At 41.5% G+C, this 25157-nt stretch overlaps 1 protein-coding gene across 4 annotated transcripts in view; it reads right to left on the minus strand.

Moving 5' to 3' along the window:
* Ryr3 (ryanodine receptor 3) overlaps nt 1-25157 on the minus strand; it is a 527473-nt gene that overhangs the window by 201881 nt on the left and 300435 nt on the right. For all 4 annotated transcript variants that reach the window (XR_005877312.1, XM_040746007.1, XM_040746008.1 and 1 more), the window contains exons 21-28: nt 22562-22666; nt 17917-18020; nt 16569-16652; nt 14123-14282; nt 12229-12376; nt 10584-10792; nt 9850-10024; nt 444-652 (exon numbers count right to left, since the gene is read on the minus strand). Coding sequence is in view for 3 of the 4 variants with exons in the window: in XM_040746007.1 (XP_040601941.1) it covers nt 444-652; nt 9850-10024; nt 10584-10792; nt 12229-12376; nt 14123-14282; nt 16569-16652; nt 17917-18020; nt 22562-22666 (1194 nt within the window). In the remaining variant the exon portion in view is untranslated. The remainder of the gene's footprint in view (nt 1-443; nt 653-9849; nt 10025-10583; nt 10793-12228; nt 12377-14122; nt 14283-16568; nt 16653-17916; nt 18021-22561; nt 22667-25157) is intronic.

A 25157-nucleotide genomic window follows, 5' to 3' on the forward strand; every position in this document is an offset into this window, starting at 1 on the left:
CATAATAAAGTCTCACACTTCAGCTTAAAAATGTAGTAACATCACTAATATAAACAAGGCTGCAAAGGTAAGCTATGAGCATGGAGGAAGACACATGTTTATTGTACATAATGCCAAGTAGAAATGTTAAACTTTATGAAGAAAATAAAGTATAAAATCTCTGGGCATTGAAGTATAATGGGAGTGCCATTGTAGGAATGTTGGCAAAGAATCTTATGACCCAGCCTGGGAAGCATTCTGCAAAATTGTGTACCAGGCTGTTTTCTCCTGTGGGGTGTCATAAGTTAAGGGCCCTGCAATGTAGCTATGTAGACCCCACTTGGTAGTGGGTAGGCAGACATGGTAGGGATTTAGGTAACCATTTCCTGTTGTCAGCAGACTTTGTGAGAACTTGCTGCCTTAGCCCACTTATCCTGCTAGGGCCGCCCATGGGGTACCGTTACCTCTATGTGGGGATGATCCTTCGGCACGTTCACAAATGTTGGGAGGCGCTTGCTGAACCACACGGCAACGTCTCGGTTCATATTCACCGCAAAAGGCTCAAAGCCCTCCTGAAGGCCACACATAGTATAAAACTTGAAGGTACTGGCATCTGTCCCAAGATTCATACGGCCAATCTGTGACAGCCCCAGAGAGCAAATGGGTACAAAACCTGCAGAATAAAGATTGTGGCTTCAGTGCAGAGGGACCATTTGTGAAGAAGGTGGAATTGCACTTTCTGTTCTGACTGAAAGGTCCAGGAGTTAAGATGGAAAATAACCCTTGTCTTGTCTGTCTTTTTGACACACAAAACTGACAACGGGAAGCTGCTTAGACACGATATTGCTCTTAGTATATGGAAGAGAAAAGTGAATTTTGTTCAAATTTATTTGTAAAAAATGCAGCTAAGAACATTCTTAAGACAGAACAGTAAGACAAATATGACAAAAGTAAAATCTATTATCTATGCCTTATTTAAAATTGATTTTAGGGCCTGAGTTTAGGAGTGATGGTTTAACAGTTAAGAGCATTGGATGCTCTTTCAGAGGAGACAGGTTTGATTCCCAGCATCTATGTGGCAGCTCACAACCATTTCAATTCCAGGGTATCCAAAGCCCGATGCCAGCACAGGGCATGCAAATGATTCACAAAATTCATACAGGCAAAAAATATCTATGCATGTAAAATAAATAGAAACAAATTTTTATAGCAACAGTAAAAACACGGTGTTTGATAGGGCACACCTGTAATCCCAGCTATTAGGAGCTGAAGCAGAAAGATCCAAAGATCTATATCAGTCTATCTACACAGGGAGTTTGAGACTAGGCCAGATTACACAGTGAGACCCTGTATTAGAAAATAAAAACACAACTAAAAACAAAATAAACAAAAAAGCCCCAAAACATAAAATAAGAAAATAGTCAACAATGTGAGATAACAAATGTGAATTTCTTTACTATAGTAACTTTATATCTTAATTATACATGCTTCAATTAATTAAAAAATGAAAGTGTATCTATTGATACTACTCTTATAGAGCTAAACAGCTGTTTTATGATTGGGTTTAGGTCCCATTAGAGGGAATCCATGCCTGGTACTGTAAACATGGTTAAAAATATTTGGCCCAAGGAAGAGCAGCTTTTAGGTCCAAGTTGGGTAATTAGATGGTATTGTTCAGCTACATTGATATAGTGTTAAGCTGCCTTCTAAGCATTTGTATTTATACCCATGGAGAAATGTTACACTCATGCTTCAACAGAGAAGACTCTGTTTCCACTGAATGCTGGTGAATGCTCGAAATGTGGAGAGCAGGTGGTATAAGAGTGTTCAGCCCTGGACAAGACATTTATCACTTATACCACTCCCTCCAAAACCATTCTGCAAGCAGCAGTGGGAAGAGTGTAAGAGCCAGAAGACAGCGAGTAGAGCTATGACACACCATCTTCTGAGCAAGACACAGCCTCTGTTATTATAAACATATTGGTAGTGTGGATGTCTACATGGAGTCTGCATAGGAATAGGTCTATCAACAGTCAGGCATGAATGGAGGTGGGATTCAAGGGGCTTTACCCCTCATTAATAAGTATTTGCTCTTGATAGATTCAGTAACAGTGGTAGTTACATCCTTAGTTGTGTCCTTATTACAATCCCATGAGTTCCAATGGATAGTTCCAATCTAATGGTCACAGTGATGGCCCTAACTAAATTAAATGGGTCTCAAAATCAAACCAAAAGTCAAGAATCTGGGCAAGGAACTCTATGGGATGAGAGGTCACTGACAAGGATGGGGAGGGGAGAGAAAAAAAGAGAGTTGTGTAGGGCATGTAATCAGAGTATATATACATATGTGCAATTGTCAAAGAACAGAATCAAATAATACAAAAGTGATAGTGCAAATTGTTTAACTGTTCCGGGTCTCAGACTGCTCATTGGTGAAATGGGAGGAATGGTCCTTTGTGTTTTGAGAGTGTTGAATACTAAGACTATATTGCTGCTGGTTTATAAGCTTTCACCTTGTTGTCTACTATCCTCATCACCTAAGGAGGAATGCAAGATCCAAGAACATGCCAGAAAAGATTCTATCTTCTCCCACCACTATTGTCATTTCTCCAGGCTCACTTCTATGACCTGAAAATATTTAAAAATTCAGAACAGACCAAAGCAGAGGTTCAAATTGTCTGGCTTTCTTCTTTGTGGGTTATTTATAAATCATAATTGTAGACCAACAAATCAGGAAAGTAGGGAAAGCACTAATTATCTTGGATCTGGGAAGATGTGGGAGTCAGGCGGCTGGAAGACAGCTGAAGCTGCAGAGAGGACCAGGAAGGGGAGTAACATCTCTGCGGCTCATGCCTCATCCAGGCACTGGGGCTCCCCACAAAGAAAACTGGTGCCACTCTTAGAAGAAGTGGTTTTACTATTAATGTTTTTCAGTGTATGGAATACGTGTTTCAGGAAGACATTTTCATCTTTTCTGGGAAACAAAAGGACAATTTTGAGAGTATTATGTCAAACAATAGGAAGTTTTTATATTGTTCATATATATCAAGACCAAACTGCATTCTTGGTAGAGTTAGTACTTATATATTGTCACCTAAACTATGGTGTTCTTGTTATATACAGGTCCTTTAGTCAGATAAGCTATGGGGCCCATATGCCAATATGTTCTTTTGTAAATCATGTCACATACTTAAAAAGTGAGTCATCTGCATACTAGTTGCATGGTGTTAGGAAATATGAATTTATTTTGGATACAGAAGTGCTTAATACCATTATTAAAAATAGAGATCATTAATGTCCTCCTAGCAGAGACCTCTGATGACCACTAAACATTGGGGCCAGACCTCTGGTCCTGTCACTCCGGAGAGGGAGTAGACTGATTAACCAAAAGCTGCCCTAGCAATGCTATGCTTGCTACTTATAAATAAGTTACCTGGGAATCTGACTACAGAGTAGAACAAAGATTACTAGATGTTCCTAGTTCTTCAGTAGGACAGGGGGCTCTTACATAATAAGTAACAAGACTTCAGGGATGAAGAAGAATGGCCCCAATCTTACAGGAAGACAAGGAACGGGATTTAAAAGAATGAATGTTTTTGATGCAAACCACCTTTCTCCAAAATCAGTGCTTCAGTCATTCTGATAAAGGAGGTTACACAAGCCAGAAATGCACTACTATGGAACTTTTATCTTAGAGCCAGATATTAAGCACTCCAAGTTTGAAGTGAGCAGAGACCAGGAAACTTTAAGAAACTCCCTTCTCCATTCTCCTTTAGTAGAATTGTGGGGTAGTCACTCAGCAGGTATAAAATTCTGAGAGGAAGCAGGAAAAAGAAGGCTAGTCTTGAGACAGACCCACAGACAACTGAAGGTGGGAGAGGTATTATTTGCATCGAGCCTTCTTTCCCACCCTAAGGAACTTGGGTTCCTCATCATTATTATGAGATAGCATTCAACTGAGGATGAAACTGATGACTTGAGGCACCAACAGACTTAACCGAGGTCATGAGAAGGACTACCAGTACAAAATGATCTCACACCCTCTGAGTCACAATCCAGCTGCCAGTCAGTATGATAGAAGGAGATAGATGGTACAGGGATGAATGCCCTGAGTTTAAATGGCAGTATGTCCCCAGGTAGAGGACATCATATTATAGAGTGGCGTAACTATCCCTGTGGGTTGGAGCCCTCTCTTGGGAAAGGCTGGACACATAAGTCACAGATGCTAGAACAATGGGAGATAAGTGTTGGGGACCCCTTGGGGGGCTAAGTGGGTAGAGCTGCAGATACTCAGTGATGCAGAAGGAGAGAAGGTAACTCTAAGACTTGAATCAGGAAAAAGACACTTAGGAAGTCATAGAGGAAAGATTAATTTACATGAGGCACTTTCTTTTGGAGAAGCAGATTTGATATCTGGCCACATTTACTTAACTCTCTCCATCCATCCAGTGGGTCTAGCTAACCATCTCACCATCTTGGGTCTTTCCAACTCAATGTGTCAATATTTCATGTAACTTTGTAATTGTGCATGATAGATAAGGGAAGGGGAAACAATGATGCAATAAACTACAACAGCAAATGATTGTCAATTGCTTTCTGAATGATGGGCTTGATGCTCTACCGAGTTATTTCTTTATGCCCATTTTTTATTTTAAAAATTTATTTTTCATTTTACATACCAATGCAAGTTCTCCCTCCCTCCCCTTCTCCCATTCTCCTACTTCCCTCCTTCTCTATCCCCCATCCACTCCTTAGAGGAGTTGACAAAATCTGACATACTAATCTGAGGCTGGACCAAGCCCCTACTCCCTGTATCAAAGTTGAGCAAGGTATCCCACCATAGGAAATGAGACCCAAAACCCTAGTTCATACACATGGGATAGGTCCTGGTGCCACTGCCTGCCACCCAATCCAACAGATCAAGCCACACATAACTGTCACCCACATTCAGAGGGTCTAGTTCTGTCCCATGCAGGTTCCCCAGCTGTCAGTCCATAGTCTGTGAGCTCCCACTTGCTCAGGTCACCCTTCAACTGAACTCCAGGAGCTCATCCCAGGGCTTGGCTGTGGGTCACTGCATCTGCTTCCATCAGTTACTGGATGTAGGTTCTATGATTACTATTAATCGGATTAAAGAGGATGGTCCATTCAGACTTCTTCTCCACTACAGCTAGGAGTCTTATCTGGGACCATCCTTGTGGATTCCTGAGAATTTCTCCCAAACCGTATAATGTCACCCTCCATCAAGACATCTTTTTCATTGCTCTCCCCAAACACTTGGGAAGAGGTAGGTGGATCTCTGTGAGTGCAAGGCCAGTCTGGTCTATAAAAGCAACTTCCAGGACAGGCTCCAAAGCTACAGAGAAACAACAACAACAACAAAATCAAAACAACAACAATAAAAACCACCACCACCACCAAAACCAAAACCAAAACCAAAAAACCCCAAAACAAAAACAAAACAAACAAAAATCTTTCTGCCAATTTTACAGATGAGGAAACCAGGACTTAAGGAATTAAGTAACTTGATCAATTTTACTAGGAAAACTGCAGCATCAGTGTGTGAACAATGTGGCCTGAATAGAACTCCAGAGTAAACATTAAAGGGGCAAGTCAGGGTAGCTGTTTTCCAATTCTATTCTAAACTAATTTTCTTTGTGGCTAGATCTTCATTCCTTCTGAAAATGCTGCTGAGTCATGTAGTTCACTGTTTTGCCTCTAGATTAGTCTATTGAAAACACAGAGTTGACAGGCCCTTCAGGCCCCTCAGAGGAACAGGTCTACCTGTACACAAGGATCACATGACTCTCTGGAGTTTATATGGGTAACAAGGCCATGTGACATTACCATTAGCATAGCGTTTTATTGTCACACACAAGGACTGTCACTACACACACAGACCAACTAAGCTGTAGCCCGAATGAGACTGGAGATACAGTAAGAAAGGTAAATAATATGAGCAAAGGTGCCATCTCCCTCTGCCACTTCCTTATACTCAACAAATAGATGTGAATATGCAGACAACTTTGAAGAGGTTCAAGATTGCATGCAAATGGAATTAAGTCAAACCATGCATATAGAACTGCCATCCCAGGAAAGGAAGGAGAAGAAAGCATGAACTTAAAACTTAGAGGATCCCACGTTCTGGTGAACTTGGTATCATATAGGTGGTATCTCATACTAGTTTGGTGGTAAAGAGGGGTTTTTCGTTTGTTTGTTTTGTTTTTAAAGTCTCAGGTGGTTGATGATCAGAAAGAAACAATTATCTAGAAAATCCAAACAATGATTGATTGTATTCATTTCAGTTTGCAGGCAGACATGAGGAACATCACTAGCAGTAGTGCAGACAGGGATCTGGCAGACATGTGGTTAGATGACCCTGGACCATTCTTGGGGTATTTCTCTGAATTTCAACCATGGCATGTGCTTTTATTCTTCTTATATACTGCTACGCCCCAAGATGGAATTCAGAGACATCCCTGTGATGGTTGGAGCAGGCATGGAATGATCAGGAAACAAGAAGTGACACTTCTTTGCCACTATCAGTCTCTGGGCGCAACCCCTATCTAGGGAGATAATACAGGGCCCTTTGGCAAAAGCCACAGGTGGCAGGGCCACTTCCATCGGATAAGCTTTTTCTTCTCCCACCTAGCTGTTAGCAGAGTCCTGGAACCTGTTAGAACAACATGGATGGCTGCCCTGTAAACTCCAAAGCTGCAGCAAGAGGCAGATGTGTCTCCAGGGGACTGCACACACCAAAGCCTATTACAGATGTCTCATCCCCAGGTCTGGTAGGATCTTCAGGATCTTCTCTGTCTTTCCCTTCAGTGAAGGAAATGTGAATATTAACTGCAAAGCTTCTACTTTGGAAACTTTTGAGCTTCCAGATACCTGAGGCTGTGACAATAGCAAGAGCTATGGTGGTCTAGGCCAGGAACCAGGGCAGGAAACAATGAAACAGCTAGGAACTTACCATTTGTGATGCAGAAGAGGATAGAGACAATGAGTGCATAACTCTTCTGAGACCAAGGGGAAACTACACCCTGAAATGCTTCTTATTCTTTCACCATAAGACCAAACAATTCCTACTGAGGATCTAGGATGACACACTGGTGCCCTCACAGTACCATTACATGGGGCATTATGCCTCAAGGTGACCACAAACATTATATGTTTTGTTCCAACACATGGTTCTCTTAAAAGTCAAGGCAAGATCTCCTGCCTCATTCCACATTTTGCAATGAACAAAGAGATGTCATATGGTTATCACTGGCCTCTGGGCTGTTGTTATTAAAGAATGACACATAAGCTTCCTTTCAACCATCCCTCTGCCAACTCCTACGCTATCACAGAGCTGAAAGAGCCTTCCAATTATCTTGTCTCTGTATTATTAGAGCAGATACAACACCACAGTATAATGCACAAACATATTACAGTACAAGTCTATTATCAGACAGCTTCTTAATAATAGAATTTGTTATTCTGAAGGTCAGATCATGTCCCTGCACAAAAAGGCATCTCTTTCATCACAGCACAGAGAATCTTTGAAAGCTGAGCTACTCTCAAACAGTCCTCTCCTTGACAGCATCTCTCTGCTCAAACACTGTAGTATACCCATTTCACAAAGTAAAGCCCAGGGATGTTCAGCTCACGTTAGACATGAATTTCTTGGATGAGAAAACAGTCTTGACATGTAAGGCCATGATCTTCACCTCATCCACCTTGCCAGCTCTATCATTTATCCTTTTCATATATAAATCTCTACCTTCTTACTGTTCCATCCCTTCCTGTAGCTTCCTGCTGTTACAACACTGGTCCCCTTGCATCTTGATGGGCTTACATTTCTCCTTTGACTTACTCACTCTGGATTCTTTATTCAACATTCAATTCAGATGCCACTCGTGTGAGATTTTTTTTCACACTGTATTAGTCACTCTGCCATTTATAACTCATGTTCTGGGTTATTAGTCATCTTTCACTACCTTCATCTTACTCCACAATTAGAAAGGAGCTCCTTTGCATTGTCACCGCTTGCCTCTGCTCCTGTGTTAGATCACTGCATCTCAGAATGTAAGATGAGTGCAAACCACCAGAGCATCTGGGTAGGATGCAGGCATTGATTCTGCCAGCGGGGGAGTGGGGGTGGTATGAGATACTACATTCTTAACATGGTGGGACATACATTAACTATCAAGGCTTTGTACTTAATGTAAAGGTATACAAACTTCACAAAATTCTCAATACTGCAAGTCAGACAAGATTCTTATCTTATAAATGAACCAAAGGCAGGTAAATACACAATCCCCTTCTAGGTTACACAATAGTAAAGCCAGGAAAAAAGTATTTGTCTTTGGACTCTTCCTATGCTCCATGGGGGAAATGCCTGGATTGTCTAGTCCTTCATGTTCTTTCTGACTCAGGGATACAGCAATGGTGGAACCCTGGGGGGGCTCCCCTACACTGCTCTGATGTCTGCTGCGTTCCCTCTCATTTACATCCAAAGCTACACAGTTTCTATTCCTCCATATGGCAATATCACATCTTTCCACTCATCTCTTCAATCAAGACCTTAAAAATGGGGTTTAAACCTGTTAAAGGGCATTAAAGTATGACCCCCATGTGGATTTAGTGATTTCTTTTCTCTAGGAAAACAGATTCAGCTGCAACATTGCTATTTCCAAATACTAGATTCTCAGAAACCTCTTGAATGGTTCAGCTGGACAAGCACATTGCAGAGAACAGGTGCCTGCAAAAAGTACATCTTCATAAGGCTAAAACATTCAGTAAGTAATGAAAATTTCTATCATATAAACATGTCTTTATCTATTTTTATTCTCTTGCTCATGCAGTTACATATCTCTAAGTGTTTTTGAGACAGACTCTTATTTTTATAACCTCTCCAGAAATCCTGTGCTACAAATAGTCCTAATCATTTACAGAGGGGGAAATGAGGCTCAAAGAGGCTAAGATGTCACAAGAAGGCAGGTGTAGGACGAGGGCTTTGTCTCCAGCCTCAGAACAGCATCCTTCCTATCTGAAATTATGAAACTGAGCGTAACACAGCACACAGCTCAGGGGTAAGCACACAGCCATGTTATGTCACTGTCAGAATTTCGTATCTGGGGAGAACAATGGAATTTATTTTATCTGTCCTCTTACTTTGATAGATGAAGAATATAAAGCCCAGAGCAGTCAGGCAGACTCCACAGGAGCTGTATAGTTTAAAGGGAGCAGGTCTGCCAGTTTGTAGTCCAGTGCTCTTTCTCCATATGCTGACAATCTGTATACAACTTGTATGGTCATGCAGACAGAAAAATAATAAGCTCTAACTGCTCCTTTGTGTCACTGGAAGCATTGTACTGATTGTTCTATATCCATGGCCAATAATAAGCACAACTCTGCTTTGATTTCATAGTGTGTTTGAATTTCAAAATAAATTATATTTCATTCAAGGCAACAGCTAAATCTAGTTTTTGTGTTCCAATGGTTCCCATCAAAGCATCAAGTTCAATTACACAAACATGCAGAATGACAATTCAAATCAGAATAAAAGGATAACCCTTTAATCCACGGATTTTTTCTCTCCTGCCAAGGACGTTCCACTGTACACAATTAGCATTTCCATTGTATTCAAAGAAAATCTGGGGATCTTAGCCTCACTACCAAATTCATATTTACAACTGCACACTGACTATCACCATTCTTTGTTTGATTCTTTGGAAATTGCAGCATAAGGGATGGTCATCTCCCTTAGAGTTTTGAACATGCAAAGGATAGTGTACTTTCAATAGAGTGCTATGGAACTCCATCAGCTTGCCTGGGTTTTCCTTCAACTCCACAGGGTAAGGGAGGGTGAAGTGTTGGATTTACCATTCTCAATTTCATAGTCAGCAAAGGCAAGTTCAGAGCCTTTGTTGGTAATCAGCAGTTCCCCATTCAGTGTGAAGATCATGGAAGCATCATCCAGGTTAATCATACACCCGACCACATCTCCTGGCTGCCAAGTTCGTCCAAAGTACCCACTACCTTGATGCCAACGCTGACCCTGCAAAACAAGATCACAGTCTTAGAGAAAAAGAGGGAAAAAAGGCCCAAGAAGCTCCGAAATTGGAGATATGGCCATAGTAGCAGGATCTCCTAGTTTCTGGTAGCAGATGATCTCTATAAAGGGTCTACCATGCATAGTTCATAGAATGAAGAGAACCAAGACACACAAGTGTCATGAGATAAGGTGGCCTGAGCCTCCTGGATCATAGTCAGTCTTGACAATAAACATAATTCTTTCTAGAGCATATGAAAGAATCTCAATACATTGCCTCATAGTGTTAAATGGGTTACCTCTGGAGCAGAGGCAGCCATCTTATGGGGAATGTGGCAGAAGTGGAAATAATTACTAAAAGGATGGGCGATATAGTCTTCCTCTTTCCCAGAATCAAAAACAAAGAGGCACTCACTATACAATATTCATTCAATGTCTATTATCCAGTGGTGGTAGCTATTTTCTCTGAAGCCCAAGACCCAGATGCCAAGTTAATTCCAGCTTCCAAGGAAAACTTTGGAAAAGCAAATTTGTACTGACAAGTGTGGCTACTGAATAGACTTACCCTGCTGCCTTCAAACACGAAGGCTTGGTCATCAGCACCCAGTTCAATGTCAGGACGACAACCTGGCCTGGCCCAGCCAACACGCATGTCTCCTCCAGTTACCACTTCAAATTCAAAGTACCACTTTCCAGACTTTACTGCATATGACCGCTCTACCCGGAAAAATCGAATCTTGTCTATGCTGACCTTCTCAACTGTAGGGTCAGCTACTGCAAGAAGCAGAAGATGGGGAGGAGGGAAAGACATGCCACACACTTTTAATAATTATGTATTCCTCAAAGAACTTGATGTCAACAACTAAGATGGTCACAGATCTCCCACTGTCCAATAAGGCATTTTGTTTACACCATAACACTTTCATTATTGTCATGACATTGCAAAAACAACAAGAACCACCATTTACTGAATATTGATTTCATAGTGATTTCTTCATAATAACCTTATAAGGATGGAAAAAACTCCGAGGGTCAGAGGCATTAAATTGCTTGTTCAGCATCATACTAAACAGGATAAAAAGCTCCACAACCAGGACCGATTCCATTTCCATTTCATGAACCACTGTGGCCTGTGGCACTTCCAACGTAAACTGGTGATTTTGACAGTAATAGAATTGAACTTGAAACTGTCATTTCCTGACCTCTAAATAATCTGGTATTTAAGTTTTGGAGGGTGAGAGAAAATAAATGTAATTTGATTCTGTAACCAGGTATCTTGGAAAGCTTAGGTATCCTAGAGAAAATGTATTCACCATAGGTCTGGATCACAGAAATGAACACTGTCAAAATATCTGTCAGTAGGCATGCACAGGTTCAAGCCAGATGGGTCTCAGCATTAAGAGGGGGAAGTAGACATGAGCTCCTATCCCTAACCAAGAGGCTATCGCCATTTGGCAGCTACTTGAAAGGAAAAATTAGTTTTTTTCCAATGGAGTCTCACTGGGTATACAAACCACCCTTAAGGGAAAACTTCACACCCAACAATAGCTGGTCAACACAAAACAAACTCAATGGTGTTTTCACAGGTATTTTTTGCCTCATGTTGCTTTGTTTGGACATTAAAAAATCTTACTGGTCTTTTCATTGTATATTATTGTTTTCAATTTTGTGTTTTATGGATTTTTTGGTGTGTATCTTGTGTTTTTTAATTGTTAATTTTGCTTTTATTTTTTCCTGTTTTTTTTTCCTAAAGAGAAAGAGAAAGAAGAAGAAGGTGTGGAGTTGAATATAGGGAGGTGGGGAGGATCTGGGAGGAGATAGGGAGGGGAAATGAGGATCAGAATATATTATATGCATTTTTATTAATCTGTCAATGGGATAAGACTTCACAGAAACAAAAGTCCCACCTCCTAAAATATACCATTAGCAGCACAAGCTGAACTTTGTGGGTTATAAAAACTAAAAAGGACATAAAGTTGGAAGGAGAGGGGATGAGAACAGCTTTAGAGTTAGGGGGACGAACATTAGGGGAATATAATGAAAATACATTATATGCATGTATGAAATTCTTCAAGAATAAAGTATCACATTTTAAAGAACGACATCATTTCCAATAGAATAAATCAGACCTATTTAAAGGTAGCATTTTCCCATAAGAGGACTTGCTTATTAGTAAACTATTGTGAGAATAAATGATCACAGCTTGTTACCTAGTTCTTGGTCTGATGGCTCAATGTTATATCCATAACCAACAAATGTCCTTACAGCTTCACGCAGGCTGTCCCTATTCGATTTCTTGGTACGCTCATCCAGTAATACATAAGGCACCAGACGGGGATTTCTTTTGTTCTTCAAATCCTATGTGAAGCCAAAGGGAAGGTGCCAAGAAAACATATTTCAGTTTTACAAGCAGCCCATCCTACTCACAAACTCCTGACTGCTGGCTGGCTCATACTAGTCTATTAGATTTTCCCCATGTGGCTTGATATTTAGCAGTGTGAATATTTGCTACTTTTCTTCAGGATTAAATGGGTATAAAAGGAGAAATCTTGCTAATTCTCAAAGACAGCATTAAAAACACACTTTAATAATGCCAGACTGCAAATAAAATGAAGTGTCATGAAATTGGTTAGCAACCTCCATTCCTAAGGTAAGGCTGAAGGGAACTGTGTAGCTATTTCCTTACGGAAATCTGTGTGAACATTTAACTGTCAACACCCCATCACAACAGCACCTTAAGTAACAAGAGAGACACTAGGAGAATGACAGAGGCCAAGTATGCCCACCCCATCACAAAAGGTACATCGTGAAATGGAGTCATTATTAGTTCCTTAGGTGAGACTATGAGGGCAACGAAAGTCCCTCAAACTAAGTGCGTGGTACTTAAGACTTATCCCCAGTCCTTCATGTTTCCAATAGCTGAATTCTTCTTGCCTTCCAGATTTCCTGGAAGTAAGTTTGGAAGATTTCATATTTTGAAAATTAAATATCTCCCATAGCTTCATGTGTTTGACCCTCTGGTACTGTGGTACTGTTTTGGGAGCCTGTGGAATCTTTTAAGAGGCGAGGTTAGGCTGGTCCAAGAGAGACACTGGCTGGTAGGCAAGCGTTTAAAGATGATGGCCCCATCTTGTTTTACATCCTGATCCAGAAAGATACAAACAAGATGAGCATAGGAGCTCCTGATGCCCCAGCTAAGCTCCTGTAGCCATGTACTTTCCCTCTCCATTAACTTTACTCTGAAGCCACAAGCTAACTCCTCTTGCCCTTCTCTTCCTTGAAGTTGCTTCAGTTGGGTATTTTGTCATAGTGACGAAAAACATCAACACAGATACCGAGATATGAGTTAACTAATGTGAACATTCTGAATGCTAACCCTTAGTAATTAGTAAAGTGAGTAAAATAGTTTGGGTAGGGAGTTGTGCCAAATGGCTTGCAATGAATCCTGATTCTATGCTCTGTTGGATTCCTTGCTATGAAGTCACACACAGCTAACCTAACTGTTAGGTTACTTTATAATCAAGCCAGGGATCTAGTTCTGCCCAAGGATCCTTATTTCAATGACCTAAATGTGTGTGTGTGTGTGTGTGTGTGTGTGTGTGTTGCTTCAAGGCTATCTCCCCCTTGCATTTACTTTAGTGGTAGCTATTTGGGGGCTACCTCAGAACTACGGATGACCCATGATGTTGATTTGTTCTCACATCCCACCCCAGAAATACTACTGGCTCGGGGTATCGATTTGTTCCTAACCCTGGCCTTGGAGGGCATCATGAAAACTTAACTCTCTACATTGAAAATAATATGGCAGAGAATGAGATACAATACATTGTCCTGTGTGTTCACTTTATTTATGAATCTCTAACTAAAGGGAAGCTAAACTTTGTCCACTTCTGCAAAACTGAAATGATGCCTGTAGTCAATGTCAATGTGACAGTTACAAATTTCCCCAGTCCATGATTCTATAAATAATAAACAAACCACAGTGTGAGGGATAGAGCACAAGGGCAGTGCCCATATTCCAATCTCACATGCTTCACAGCAAAATGACACTTTGATGGATGACCACATCTACTTCTCTAACATGCTTGACCCAACACTCCTCACCTGTTGAATGCCATAGGTCCATCCTTGTTTTATTCTGTCCTTTGCCCAAACATTGTGTGCATTTTCTGCAAGTTTATCCACTAAAAGTTCTTGAGGTGGTAACAGCTTAACATCAGATAAATCCAAAGGGGCTGGCTTATACCCATTGGACATCATATAGCTACAAGTAAAAGCAAAAGTATATGCATTTTGAATAGATATATTTGATTCCCCTTTTCTAGATATTTACAAATTTATTCTCTGAAGATTTCATGTATGTATAATGTATTTTCATCTATACCCTATTACCTCCATTACCTCCTCCACTTGCCCCCATGCTCCCTCCAACAAACCTCACTTCAAATTTCATGACTTAAAAAAATTATGTATTGAGTCCAGTTAGAATTCCTCTTATCTGCATGGTGTAGGGTCCTCTAGTGGAGCATGGGTAACCTACCAGTAGCCCCCTTCAAAGAAAAGTGACTCCCTGTTCCTAGCAGGCAGCCATCAGCTGCCAATAGCCTCTCAGTGGGACTTAATGTCTCTGGAACTCCTTCTACCTGCTGTTGACATTTTTTTTACTGGCTTGATCTTGTGTAGTACTGTCAATACCACAGCTGTCTTCTACAGATAGCCACTGCTGCTCTGAGTTCATGTATGCAGCAACCATGTTATGTTCATGGGACAGAACTTCATAGGACTTCTTCCTGTACCCTCATCTGGGATGTTTCCTGAGCCTTTGGTGCAGGGTTGATACAGCCAGCTCATCTATAATTGAGCACTCATAGTCACTTACTCTCAGTACTGTAAACAGAAATGAGCTCTGTATTAAACAATTGTATTTTTATTATGATCAAATATACATCTCTCTCTCTATTTCTCACACACACACACACACACACACATACAAACATATACAAATGCAAGAAAATGAGGGCACAGACAAGTATCTCCCTTCTTTGGTTGATAGATAAAACAAACTACTTTGCAATCACAGATGAAGCCTTTAATGCACCACCTTATAACTAATATAACCTCATAGGCTTCAAAGTATAACATGAAGAAAATAGAGTCAATACAAATTCACTTTTATGTCTAAGAAAACTATCTATGTGTCCTGCAAATGATAGACACATTCAGCATGTTGCAGCATTATCAGAAATCCCTCCATTCTACTTCAGAACACAAAATGTTAAAACCAGATTGGCAAGGATAAAACCTTGAGCTAAAGGGTTTTCTTATAAATTAGCATGGAATGGTCACCCATTCTTGGAAAGCTCAATTCTTCTTGGAATTGAAATAAAAAGCCATGGCAGCTGATAATTTGTGAGCTTGAAGTAGCTTTTGCAGTTGACTCTCTAGTTCAGGAGTCATGGCTGCAAATACCTATAATTTGAGAAGTAGTATGCAAATGTGAACGAGCTTACTATGACTCAGATAGATATATGGTGTAAGGGGGAAAGTTGGGTACACTATAGATAGGGCCACTATCCCCAGAGCAGTTAATTACATTCATGTGGGAATATGAGTTCAGAGATGCTGAAGGGTTTTAGAACTACTAACTGCCCAGACTAGGGCAAGAACTTGAATGTGATAGTCTAAGACCCATTTTATATAGACTATTCAGAACAGCATGAGATACAGCATCTGTTATAGTCATAGGAAACTCTGCCCCGTCTACCTTCTCAGGAAAACTGCTTAAGGCAGACTCAATATGCATATATTGAGTATATTGGTTTTCTCAACCTGGAGTGTACCTTTCCAGATGCCATCTCTTAGACATTATCTCCTTGGCACCAGGTGCTATGTGTAAAAGTGACTCATTAGCGTGGGAGTTCGAGAAAGATGGGGATAGTGAGCATTTGATTAAAGCTGGCACTGCTTTGGCTCATATCATGACACTTGTGTTTTACTGTGTGTGTACCCAGAGCTGGCATCCAGGAGCAAGAGAATAAAACAGTGAATGTCCAGCATATGTACCAGTCAGCAATTATCTGCATGTGTGACTTTGCCTGAATGTGGAGGTGGGAAAGATAGTAGGCCACACACATATGGAGAGGCAAATGGAATCTTGCAACAGATTCCTATTCCCATAAAGGACTTGTGTGTTAGCCTGGTGCCGGATGAATGGAGTTAATATCTGCAGGGGCTAGGAACCACTTCCAAGCTCTTTTGCCAATGGCTCTTCTTATCGATCAAAGAGAGTGCACTGATTTGATGTCAGTATATCTCCTAGCTCAAAGTTAACCATAGTGGTATTAGGTATGGGCAGAAGAAGCGAAAAGTAAGGGGACCTTGAAATATATCCTTATAGTAGGCACCTTCTGAGAGCCTCAGGGCCATCTAAGCAACTGGGGGAAAATTCTAAGTTGCTACCAAGGATATGGTCTGTCATCTGCTTTTGTACATGGGCCTCCAACACTCACAGCTTTCACACTCAGATTGAACTGTTAGAAGATTCACCTACTTTTTGGGCAGTTTGACTCTTTTTAGATCCTCTTCAGCAGCTGGGTTAACATGAGCAATGTGACATCCCAGGGCCAGCAGGGTTCTGTGATGTAACACAAGGAAGAAACTGGTGTCAACTGCAAGATGAAGGACAGTAAGAGCCCTAACCCATGTCTCAGCTGGTTAAGTGGACAAAAAGCATTCGTTTAGACCAGAACCTGGCCAGCATTCTTTGTAAAGGGACAGGCTTTGAGTCTGTGAGTGTGAGTGTGTGCGCGCGCGTGTGTTTGTGTGTGTGTGTATGTGTGTTCTACATATATCTGTGTATATATATCTCAGTCACAGCTATCCAGCTCTGCCATTATGGAATAAAAGTAGCCACCAATAATATGCAAATCAACGAGCCTGGCTTTATTGCAATGAGAATGTATTTACAGGAACAGGTGGCTGGTTTGTTTGTCCCACAGGCCATAACTTGCTGACCTCTGATTTAGATGCTAGCAGGCATAAGAACAAGAAAGAGAAGCTTGTTAACTGCCCCACATGGAGACATTTCCTAGTTCATAAATTCACTTTGAATTATATCAAGCACTTGATTTCAAGAAATAGACAGGGTTCTAACATCAAATCTTCAGGTCAGCAAATATTCGCTATGTGATGTCAGTCTAGCATCTTCAGCAGTATTTTATGTACCAAGATGCACTAAACTCTCCCTTTGAAAAGCATACTGGAATTAAAATAGTGGGTATGTGAGCCTGTGAGACAAAGCAGCTTACATCTTTGTTGTGTCACCGAGATAATACTATAATGTTCTGCACTGACAGAGAACAGGGAAGCTAAGAAAAAACAGGCAACAAGCACAAAGGGAATTAAAAATTAGAGGTACCAATGTGGACTAGGAAATCTGGGTTGTTTTTAGAACCATGAATGGTATCATGGCACAATTAAAAATTGATTTAAAAGCTTGGAATTTCAGTAATCAAACCATATTTTCCTTTTGTTTTAAAACTACCTTTAATAATTTTTTTAAAAAAAGCAACTTGATTTAATCAAAGACAAGTGACATTTGGTCCTTTGATTCCATTTCTTTCCTTTTTCCTTCTGACCCTCCCCCACTGCCTCCTGCATTTTTTTCTCTTATTTTCAGAAAACAGAAAATGGCAAAGGGTCTCTGGAGAAATATGTATACTAAATAGTAATATGGTCAGCTCCTCACCATGCTAAGCTCTGTGACATGAAAAATAACTCATGCCTGTGATTTATCAATGTGTCACATTTGCAGACAAGAGAGACACACCTTTGCAGTTTAGCTACAGTGCATCAAGTCACCCACTCACTGTCTAGTCCACAGTAAATTAAACACTCACTTCAAGGTTTCGGTTGACATTTGCAGGTTGTAATTCTTCTCAGTTTCAGGGAGCTTTGAAAACTCTACAAGGCAGGGGTGTTGTCTTTTGTTGTCATCCCGTATCTAGATGACAACATAAGAAAGAAGAGAATTTAAGTTTTGACAGCTGGCCCTGCTCTGAAGAAAGAGAAATGAACACCCTTTGAAGGTCCAGGCAATGCATAGCACTCAGGACAGAGACAGCAATCTGCTTGTAAGTAAACGCATATGCCTCTCTTAGGAACAGGGTTACATGGTGCCCAAATTGTCAATGGTTTGAACTCTGTGGTTTTATTTCTACACAGGTGTCTGCCCTTAGAATGTGATTTTTAGAAGTAATTTTAGAACTTGTAGCTATGTTTTTGTTTAAAATTCCTGTCAACACAAAAGGGGATCAAGGGGATACAAATTGGGAAGGAAGAGGTCAAACTTTCACTATTTGCAGATGATATGATAGTTTACATAAATGACCCAAAGAACTCTACCAGGGAACTCTTACAGCTGATTAACACCTTCAGCAAAGTGGCAGGCTACAAGATCAACTCAAGAAAATCAGTAGCCCTACTATATACAGATGATAAAAGGGCTGAGAAAGAAATCAGAGAAACACCACCCATTACAATTGCCTCAAACAACATAAAATACCTTGGGGTAACGCTAACCAAACAAGTGAAAGACCTGTATCGAAAGAACTTTGAATCTTTAAGGAAAGAAATTAAAGAAGCCCTCAGAAAATGGAAAGATCTCCCATGCTCTTGGATAGGTAGGATCAATGTGGTAAAAATGGCAATCCTGCCAAAAGCAATCTACAGATTCAATGCAATCCCCATTAAAATCCCAGCACAATTCTTCACAGACCTTGAAAGAACAATAATCAATTTTGTATGGAAAAACAAAAGACCCACGATAGCCAAAACAACCCTGTTCAACAAGGCAATGTCCGGAGGCATCTCCATCCCTGACTTCAAGCTCTATTATAGAGCTATAGTCCTGAAAACAGCTTGGTATTGGCACAAAAATAGACAGGAAGACCAATGGAATTGAATTGAAAACCCTGATATTAACCCACACACGTGTGAACATCTGACCTTTGAAAAAGAAGCTAAAATATATAATGGAATAAAGAAAGCATCTTCAACAAATGGTGCTGGCATAACTAGAGGCTGGCATGTAGAAGAATGCGGATCGATCCATGTTTATCGCCATGCACAAAACTAAAATTCAAATGGATCAAAGACCTCACCATAAATCCAGCCACACTGAATCTCTTAGAAGAGAAAGTGGGTGGTACCCTTGAACGAATTGGTACAGGAGACAGCTTCCTGAACATAACACCAGTAGCACAGACAGTGAGATCAACAATTAATAAATGGGACCTACTGAAACTGAGAAGCTTCTGTAAGGCAATGGACACAGTCAGAAAGACAAAAAGGCAGCCCACAGAATGGGAAAAAATATTCACTAACCCCACATCTGACAGAGGGTTGATCTCCAAAATTTACAAAGAACTCAAGAAGCAAGTCTCTAAAACACCAAAGGATCAAATTAAAAAGTGGGCTGCAGAACTAAATAGACAATTTTCAATAGAGGAGTCTAAAATGGCTGAGAGGCACTTGAGGAAGTGCTCAACATCCTTAGCCATCCAGGAATTGCAAATCAAAACAACTCTGAGATACCATCTCACTCCTGTTCAGAATGGCTAAAATCAAAAACACCAATGACAATTTATACTGGAGAGGATGTGGTAAAAGGGGAACACTCCTCCATTGCTGGTAGGAGTGCCAACTTGTTCAGCCACTTTGGAAATCAGTATGGAGATACCTCAGGAAAATGGGAATAAACCTACCACAAGACCCAGCAACTCCACTCTTAGGCATATATCCAAAAGATGCCCATTCATACAACAAGGATGTCTGTTCCACTATGTTCTTAGCAGCATTATTTGTAATAGCCAGAACTTGGAAGAAACCTAGATGCCCTTCCACCGAAGAGTGGATAGAGAAAATGTGGTACATTTACACAATGGAGTACTATTCAGCAGATTAAAAAACAATGGAATCCTGAGATTTGCAGGCAAATGGATGACACTAGAAGAAACCATCCTGAGTGAGGTAACCCAGTCACAAAAAGAGAAACATGGCATGTACTCTCTCATATATGGATTTTAGACATAGATCTGGGGAATGCCAGCCTACAATCTCATGGCCAGAGAGTCTGGGAAACAGAACCTTCATTCAGTGGCTGATGGAAGAAGAGGCATATTCCCACGGCTAAGCACTGAGCTGAACTCAAGAAAGCCAGTAACAGAGAAGGAGGACTGATGACCAAAGGGATTAAGACTGGGCTGGTTTAACCCCAGAAACAGCTGACCTGACAAGGGTTAACTGTTGATTCCCAGGCTGATGCCTGGGAATCCAGCATGGGACTGATCAAGACCCCTTGAATGTGGGTGTCAGTGAGGAGTCCTAGGTAATCTATTGAGCCTTGGGCAGTAGATCAGTATTCATCCCGAGTATACACATGGACTTTGGACTCCCATCCAACAATGTGAGATGCACTCTCACCCTGAACTCTTGGGGGAGGGTGTAGGCCCTGCCCTGGATGAAATGACAGAGTATGGACACCCCTATGGAGGGCGTCACCCTCCCTGTGGAAATGAGGGGATATTGGAGGGGGGTTGGGAAAGGGTACGGGAGGAGGGGAAGGAAACAGAGAGGGACCTGGAACTGACTTGTGAAGCAACCTTGTTTCTAATCTAAATTTAAATTTAAAATAAATAAAAACGGAAAAAAATTCGTGTCACAATAATGCTACTGGAGGACAGCATGCTTCTGACCATAGCTATGGATGTGGACCATATGTAGAATCATGAAGGGCTATGGATATGGACCACATGTATAATATCATTTAATAGCCATGTTAGAAAACAAAAGACTTAAATCAAATTAACCTTAACAAGGTATTTTATTTAGCTACATACATTAAATATATATTTTTATGAGAGTAAGAATAAAATAGTGCAAAACTAGTCTTAAAAATCCAGTGTGAAGCTGGCCATGGTGGTACATGCCTTTAATCCCCACACTTGGTAGGTAGAGGCAGGTGGATCTCTGAGTTCAAGGCCAGCCTGGTCTATGTAAGAAGTCTTGGACAGCTAGAAGTATCTCAAACAAACAAAAACTCCAGTGTGAGTTTCACATCCACCACACACAGAACATCACAATCGTGACCAGATACTTTTCAACTGTATTGGCTATTGCACTCGACAGTATGGATCCAAGTATCAACTCACCCCTTCATTCATTCAATCATTTCAGAAATGTTTGAATGTACTAATGTGGCTTTCATGAGCTTCCTAAGAGAGCTCCACACCCATGAAGTCAACAGTCTAATGAAGTAGGAAGAAGTGATAAAATATTTGCAAGAATAAATGCAATACTGAGCTGAACTCCTGGAATCCAGTTGTAGAGAGGGAGGAGTGATAAGCAAAGGAGTCTAGATCATGTTGGGGAAACCCACAGAAACAGCTGACCTGAGAAAGTGGGAATACACGGACCCCAGTCTGACAGTTGGGGAACCAGCATTGAACTGAACCAGGCCCCCTGAACGTGGGTGTCACTCTGGCAGTGGAACCAGCATTTATCCCTAGTGCACAAATGGACTTTGGAAACCCATTCCCTATGGAGGGATACTCTCCTAGGCTGGATACATGGAGGACGGCCTAGGCCCTTCTCCAAATGATGTGACAGATTTTGATGATCCCTCATGGAAGACCTCACCCTCTCTGGGATGTGGATAGAGGGTGGAATGGGGGTCTTTGGGGGGCATGGGAGAGAGAGGTAATTGGTATTGGTATGTAAAATATGACTTACTAACTTAAATAAAAATTTATATAAAAATGAATGAATGCAAGTTAAAATTACAATTGTGTTGAGTTCTCTGAAGGAGCAACTTGAAGAACATGCTGCAGAAAGGTGATCATTCATAAGGACACTGTTTTGTGGCAGCCTCGGACATATATACATGTTAGAGTGCAGGGGCCTTTTCAGTAACTAACAGGAGGATGTGTGACTAGAGAGTGTCCAGGTCACAGGAAGCTGTAAAACTCACCTATGCTTCTACTTCCAGAAAGTGACCTTATACAAATCACAGAGCAAAGGTGATTTACATTCTCTCTGAAAAATGCTTTCTAGTGTGAGAGACTCTCTCACCCCCTCTGGTCCCCATTAATCTTAGTGCTACATCTGAAAGCCACGTTAAACAACGGATTCAAAATGATGAATCAGTCGGCTACCACCACCCACACAGAGCAGACTGCTTTCTCTGAAGGGACAGAGGAGAAATGTGAGAGGTGGGGAGGAATGGGTGCATCCACAATCCTCTAACAACAACAACAACAAAAACAGGAGGTAAGATCAGAGGTGGGTTCCCGGTTGTGTCTGTGAAGGGCTGGTCTCTTCAGCGCTAGCTGGACTGAAGAATGGGCTGCTACTGAGTGCTTTGAACGTCAGGCAGGCTCTAGGAAGAAGAGCGTTTTGATTTACCGATTCCCATTCTCAACATGTTCAAGGAGCCCTTCCTCAGAAGATCACAATCCACCTGGGTCTGACCTGTGAAGCACATACCTTACCAAACGTCCAGCCGAGTTCTATTTTATTCATTCCCCAAAGCTCGTGGATGTTTTCAGCCAGTCTGTCTCGGATCTTCTCTAGGTGAAGTGGCAAAACAACCTGCAGAGCAAGGAACGAGAAAAAAGCCAGAACTACAGGAATGAACTGGATTAACGTCTCAGGCAGCCCAGCTAAATTCACTGCAAATGAGGAGGGGCGCTCTGTGTAGTGCTCAGTGCTTGGCCTGAGTCTGGTTCTTCCAAAGTTCTCAAATCATTCCACTGCTTTAGTTCTGTGTGCTCACATGTCCAACCTGAACCCTCTCAGAACTCTCCAACACACAAACCTGAATTTGGTTTCCTCCTCATCCCGGACTGGAAGGAGAGAATCAACTCAAGAAAGCTGTTCTCTGATTTCTACATGTGCCCTGTAGCACAGAAGGACACGCACATGCGTGCACGCGTATACACACACACATACACAGACACACTCCATGCCATTCGATCACTTATCGTTTAATATACCTATTCCCTACTTTCTTAATAAGCTGGTCACCTCTAGGGAGTTTTTTGCCTGGTATTTCCTGGTATTTTGTTCCTATTTCCCCACAGAGGCCACAAGCTGAGTGTAAGAATTCAGGCATTATGCTGGCCTGCCCCTGTCACCTGGCAGAATGCACTTGTAGGGAAAAGGGTCCAGCCAAAGAAACACACCCTGAGCAGAGCCAAAGAAACACACTTTGGCCCTGCATCCAGAACCAAAGAAATGTACCCTGACCCTGAAACCAGTGCCAAGAAAACACACTTTGTCCCTGGAATCAGAGTCAGTGAAAGAAATACACCCTGCCCCTAAAACTAGAGCCAAAAGGCTAAAAAAGAACCAGAGAAAGAAACACACTTTGTCCTTGAAACCAGAGCCAAATCTGACCCTAACCCTGTGCATATAAACCCTGTGTTTGTTCAGCTTGTGGCTGTTCATGCTCTACCACAGTGGCAGAGGACAGCCACTCTCCTAGATTCTTCCCTCCCAATAAACCCCTTCGATGAGCTTTGGGTGAAGACCTTCTTTTGCAGAAGAGCAGAGATGACCCTGGGCAGAGCAGAGCGAGCAGGCCTATACCACTTTTGCCGGGGAAACCTTCCCCTGGCAGAGCAGAGTTGTTACACTCGGCTGTCTACTCCCAGTAGCAGAGCTGAACTGTAACAACTTCCGCCAGGAAAACCTTCTCCCGCCCGAGCAAAACTGCTACGCTAGGCAAATATCCCCAGCTGGAAGACCCTCTCCTGCTGGATCAGAGCCCATACACTGGGGAAACCTTTCCCTAGACAGGGCTGTAAGCTGCTACACTTAACTGCGGCCTGTGGTGACTCCTGAGTGCAAGAATACCTGTCCCATCCAATTCGTCTAATATGCCTACAGCACTCAGACAGCACCCTGGTCAGCTCAGGTGCAAAAGACCTCTGCCCACTATCGCTCTCTTTCCACTCTCTCTTTTCTCTTCTTCCGCTCTCTTTCCCGCTGTTCTCCTGGGGCAGGCAGGACTTTTCCTGTCTCCTTCTTCTCTTCTGTCTTCTCTCTGTCTCTGTGTCTCTTCACCTCTTTTTTCTTTCCTCCCCCCTTTCCTTTCTCACTTAAGCTCTGTCTGCCTGGCATATTTGTTCCCCGCCTTGGTCACTCTCCTGCCATGGAATCTGCCAAGGATCCATGTGCTTTTTTCCTCACAATGAGGGTCCATTTTCCTTTCTCCTATTTTCTTTAATTTGTTGTCATTATTATCTCCATGTCTATGGCTTGATAGTCCCCAAGGAATGAGAGACCCAAGTCAAAAGCAGGCTCTAACTACGTTGGCTCTTGGAGGACGGCTAGACCTGGATCCTCACTTGTTTGGCAGCTATCAACAGGATAGGGCCCAGCCGTCCACCTCAAGACAAACAGTGTGCTTGGCTTTCTAACCCAGCTCTGGCACAATGATTACTAGAGCTTCTATTACTAAAGCTCCATGACCAAAAAGAATCTCAATTGTTAGGGATGGATAGAGAGAGTTTGTGAAGAAAATGTTTTATAGGAAAAACATACATTCAACGAAATTCCCAAAGGGTTAACAAAAATATAAGAACATTTCAAAAACCATCATAATGTAATCTTGAAAAAGACATTTGGGTAAGTGGCATGATAGTTTTGATGAGGAACACAATTGGAGACAAGTTATAAGTGCACATGGCTTTTGTTGGTTAACTAAAGGCCATCTGTATCAACTAAGTGTTCCTTCATTAATTGGATCCCTAAAATGGATTTTCAGGCTATAGGTACTAAAATTCTCCAGAGAAAGGGTAAAATACACATGCTGGGGAAAGTAACCTCCACAAATTAGTGTGACTCATAATCTCAGTGGTTTTAACTAGTAACTTGGGACAAAGCAGTATGAGTTTGACAATTGTCACTTGAGAGTGTTAGGCCCCAGGGTGATGGAGTCCTATGTCCTAGCACTCAGTGAGGGTCTGGGGAAGTAACCATGAAATAATATAGTTGGGCTAAGCATTAAATGATCTAGTTAGTAATTCTTAACTTACAAAGTATTTCTTAATGTGCCCCTGGGGGACTCTGAGAATCT

This window comes from Mesocricetus auratus, unplaced genomic scaffold, assembly GCF_017639785.1.
Source record: "Mesocricetus auratus isolate SY011 unplaced genomic scaffold, BCM_Maur_2.0 Super-Scaffold_100004, whole genome shotgun sequence".
NCBI lineage: Eukaryota > Metazoa > Chordata > Mammalia > Rodentia > Cricetidae > Mesocricetus > Mesocricetus auratus.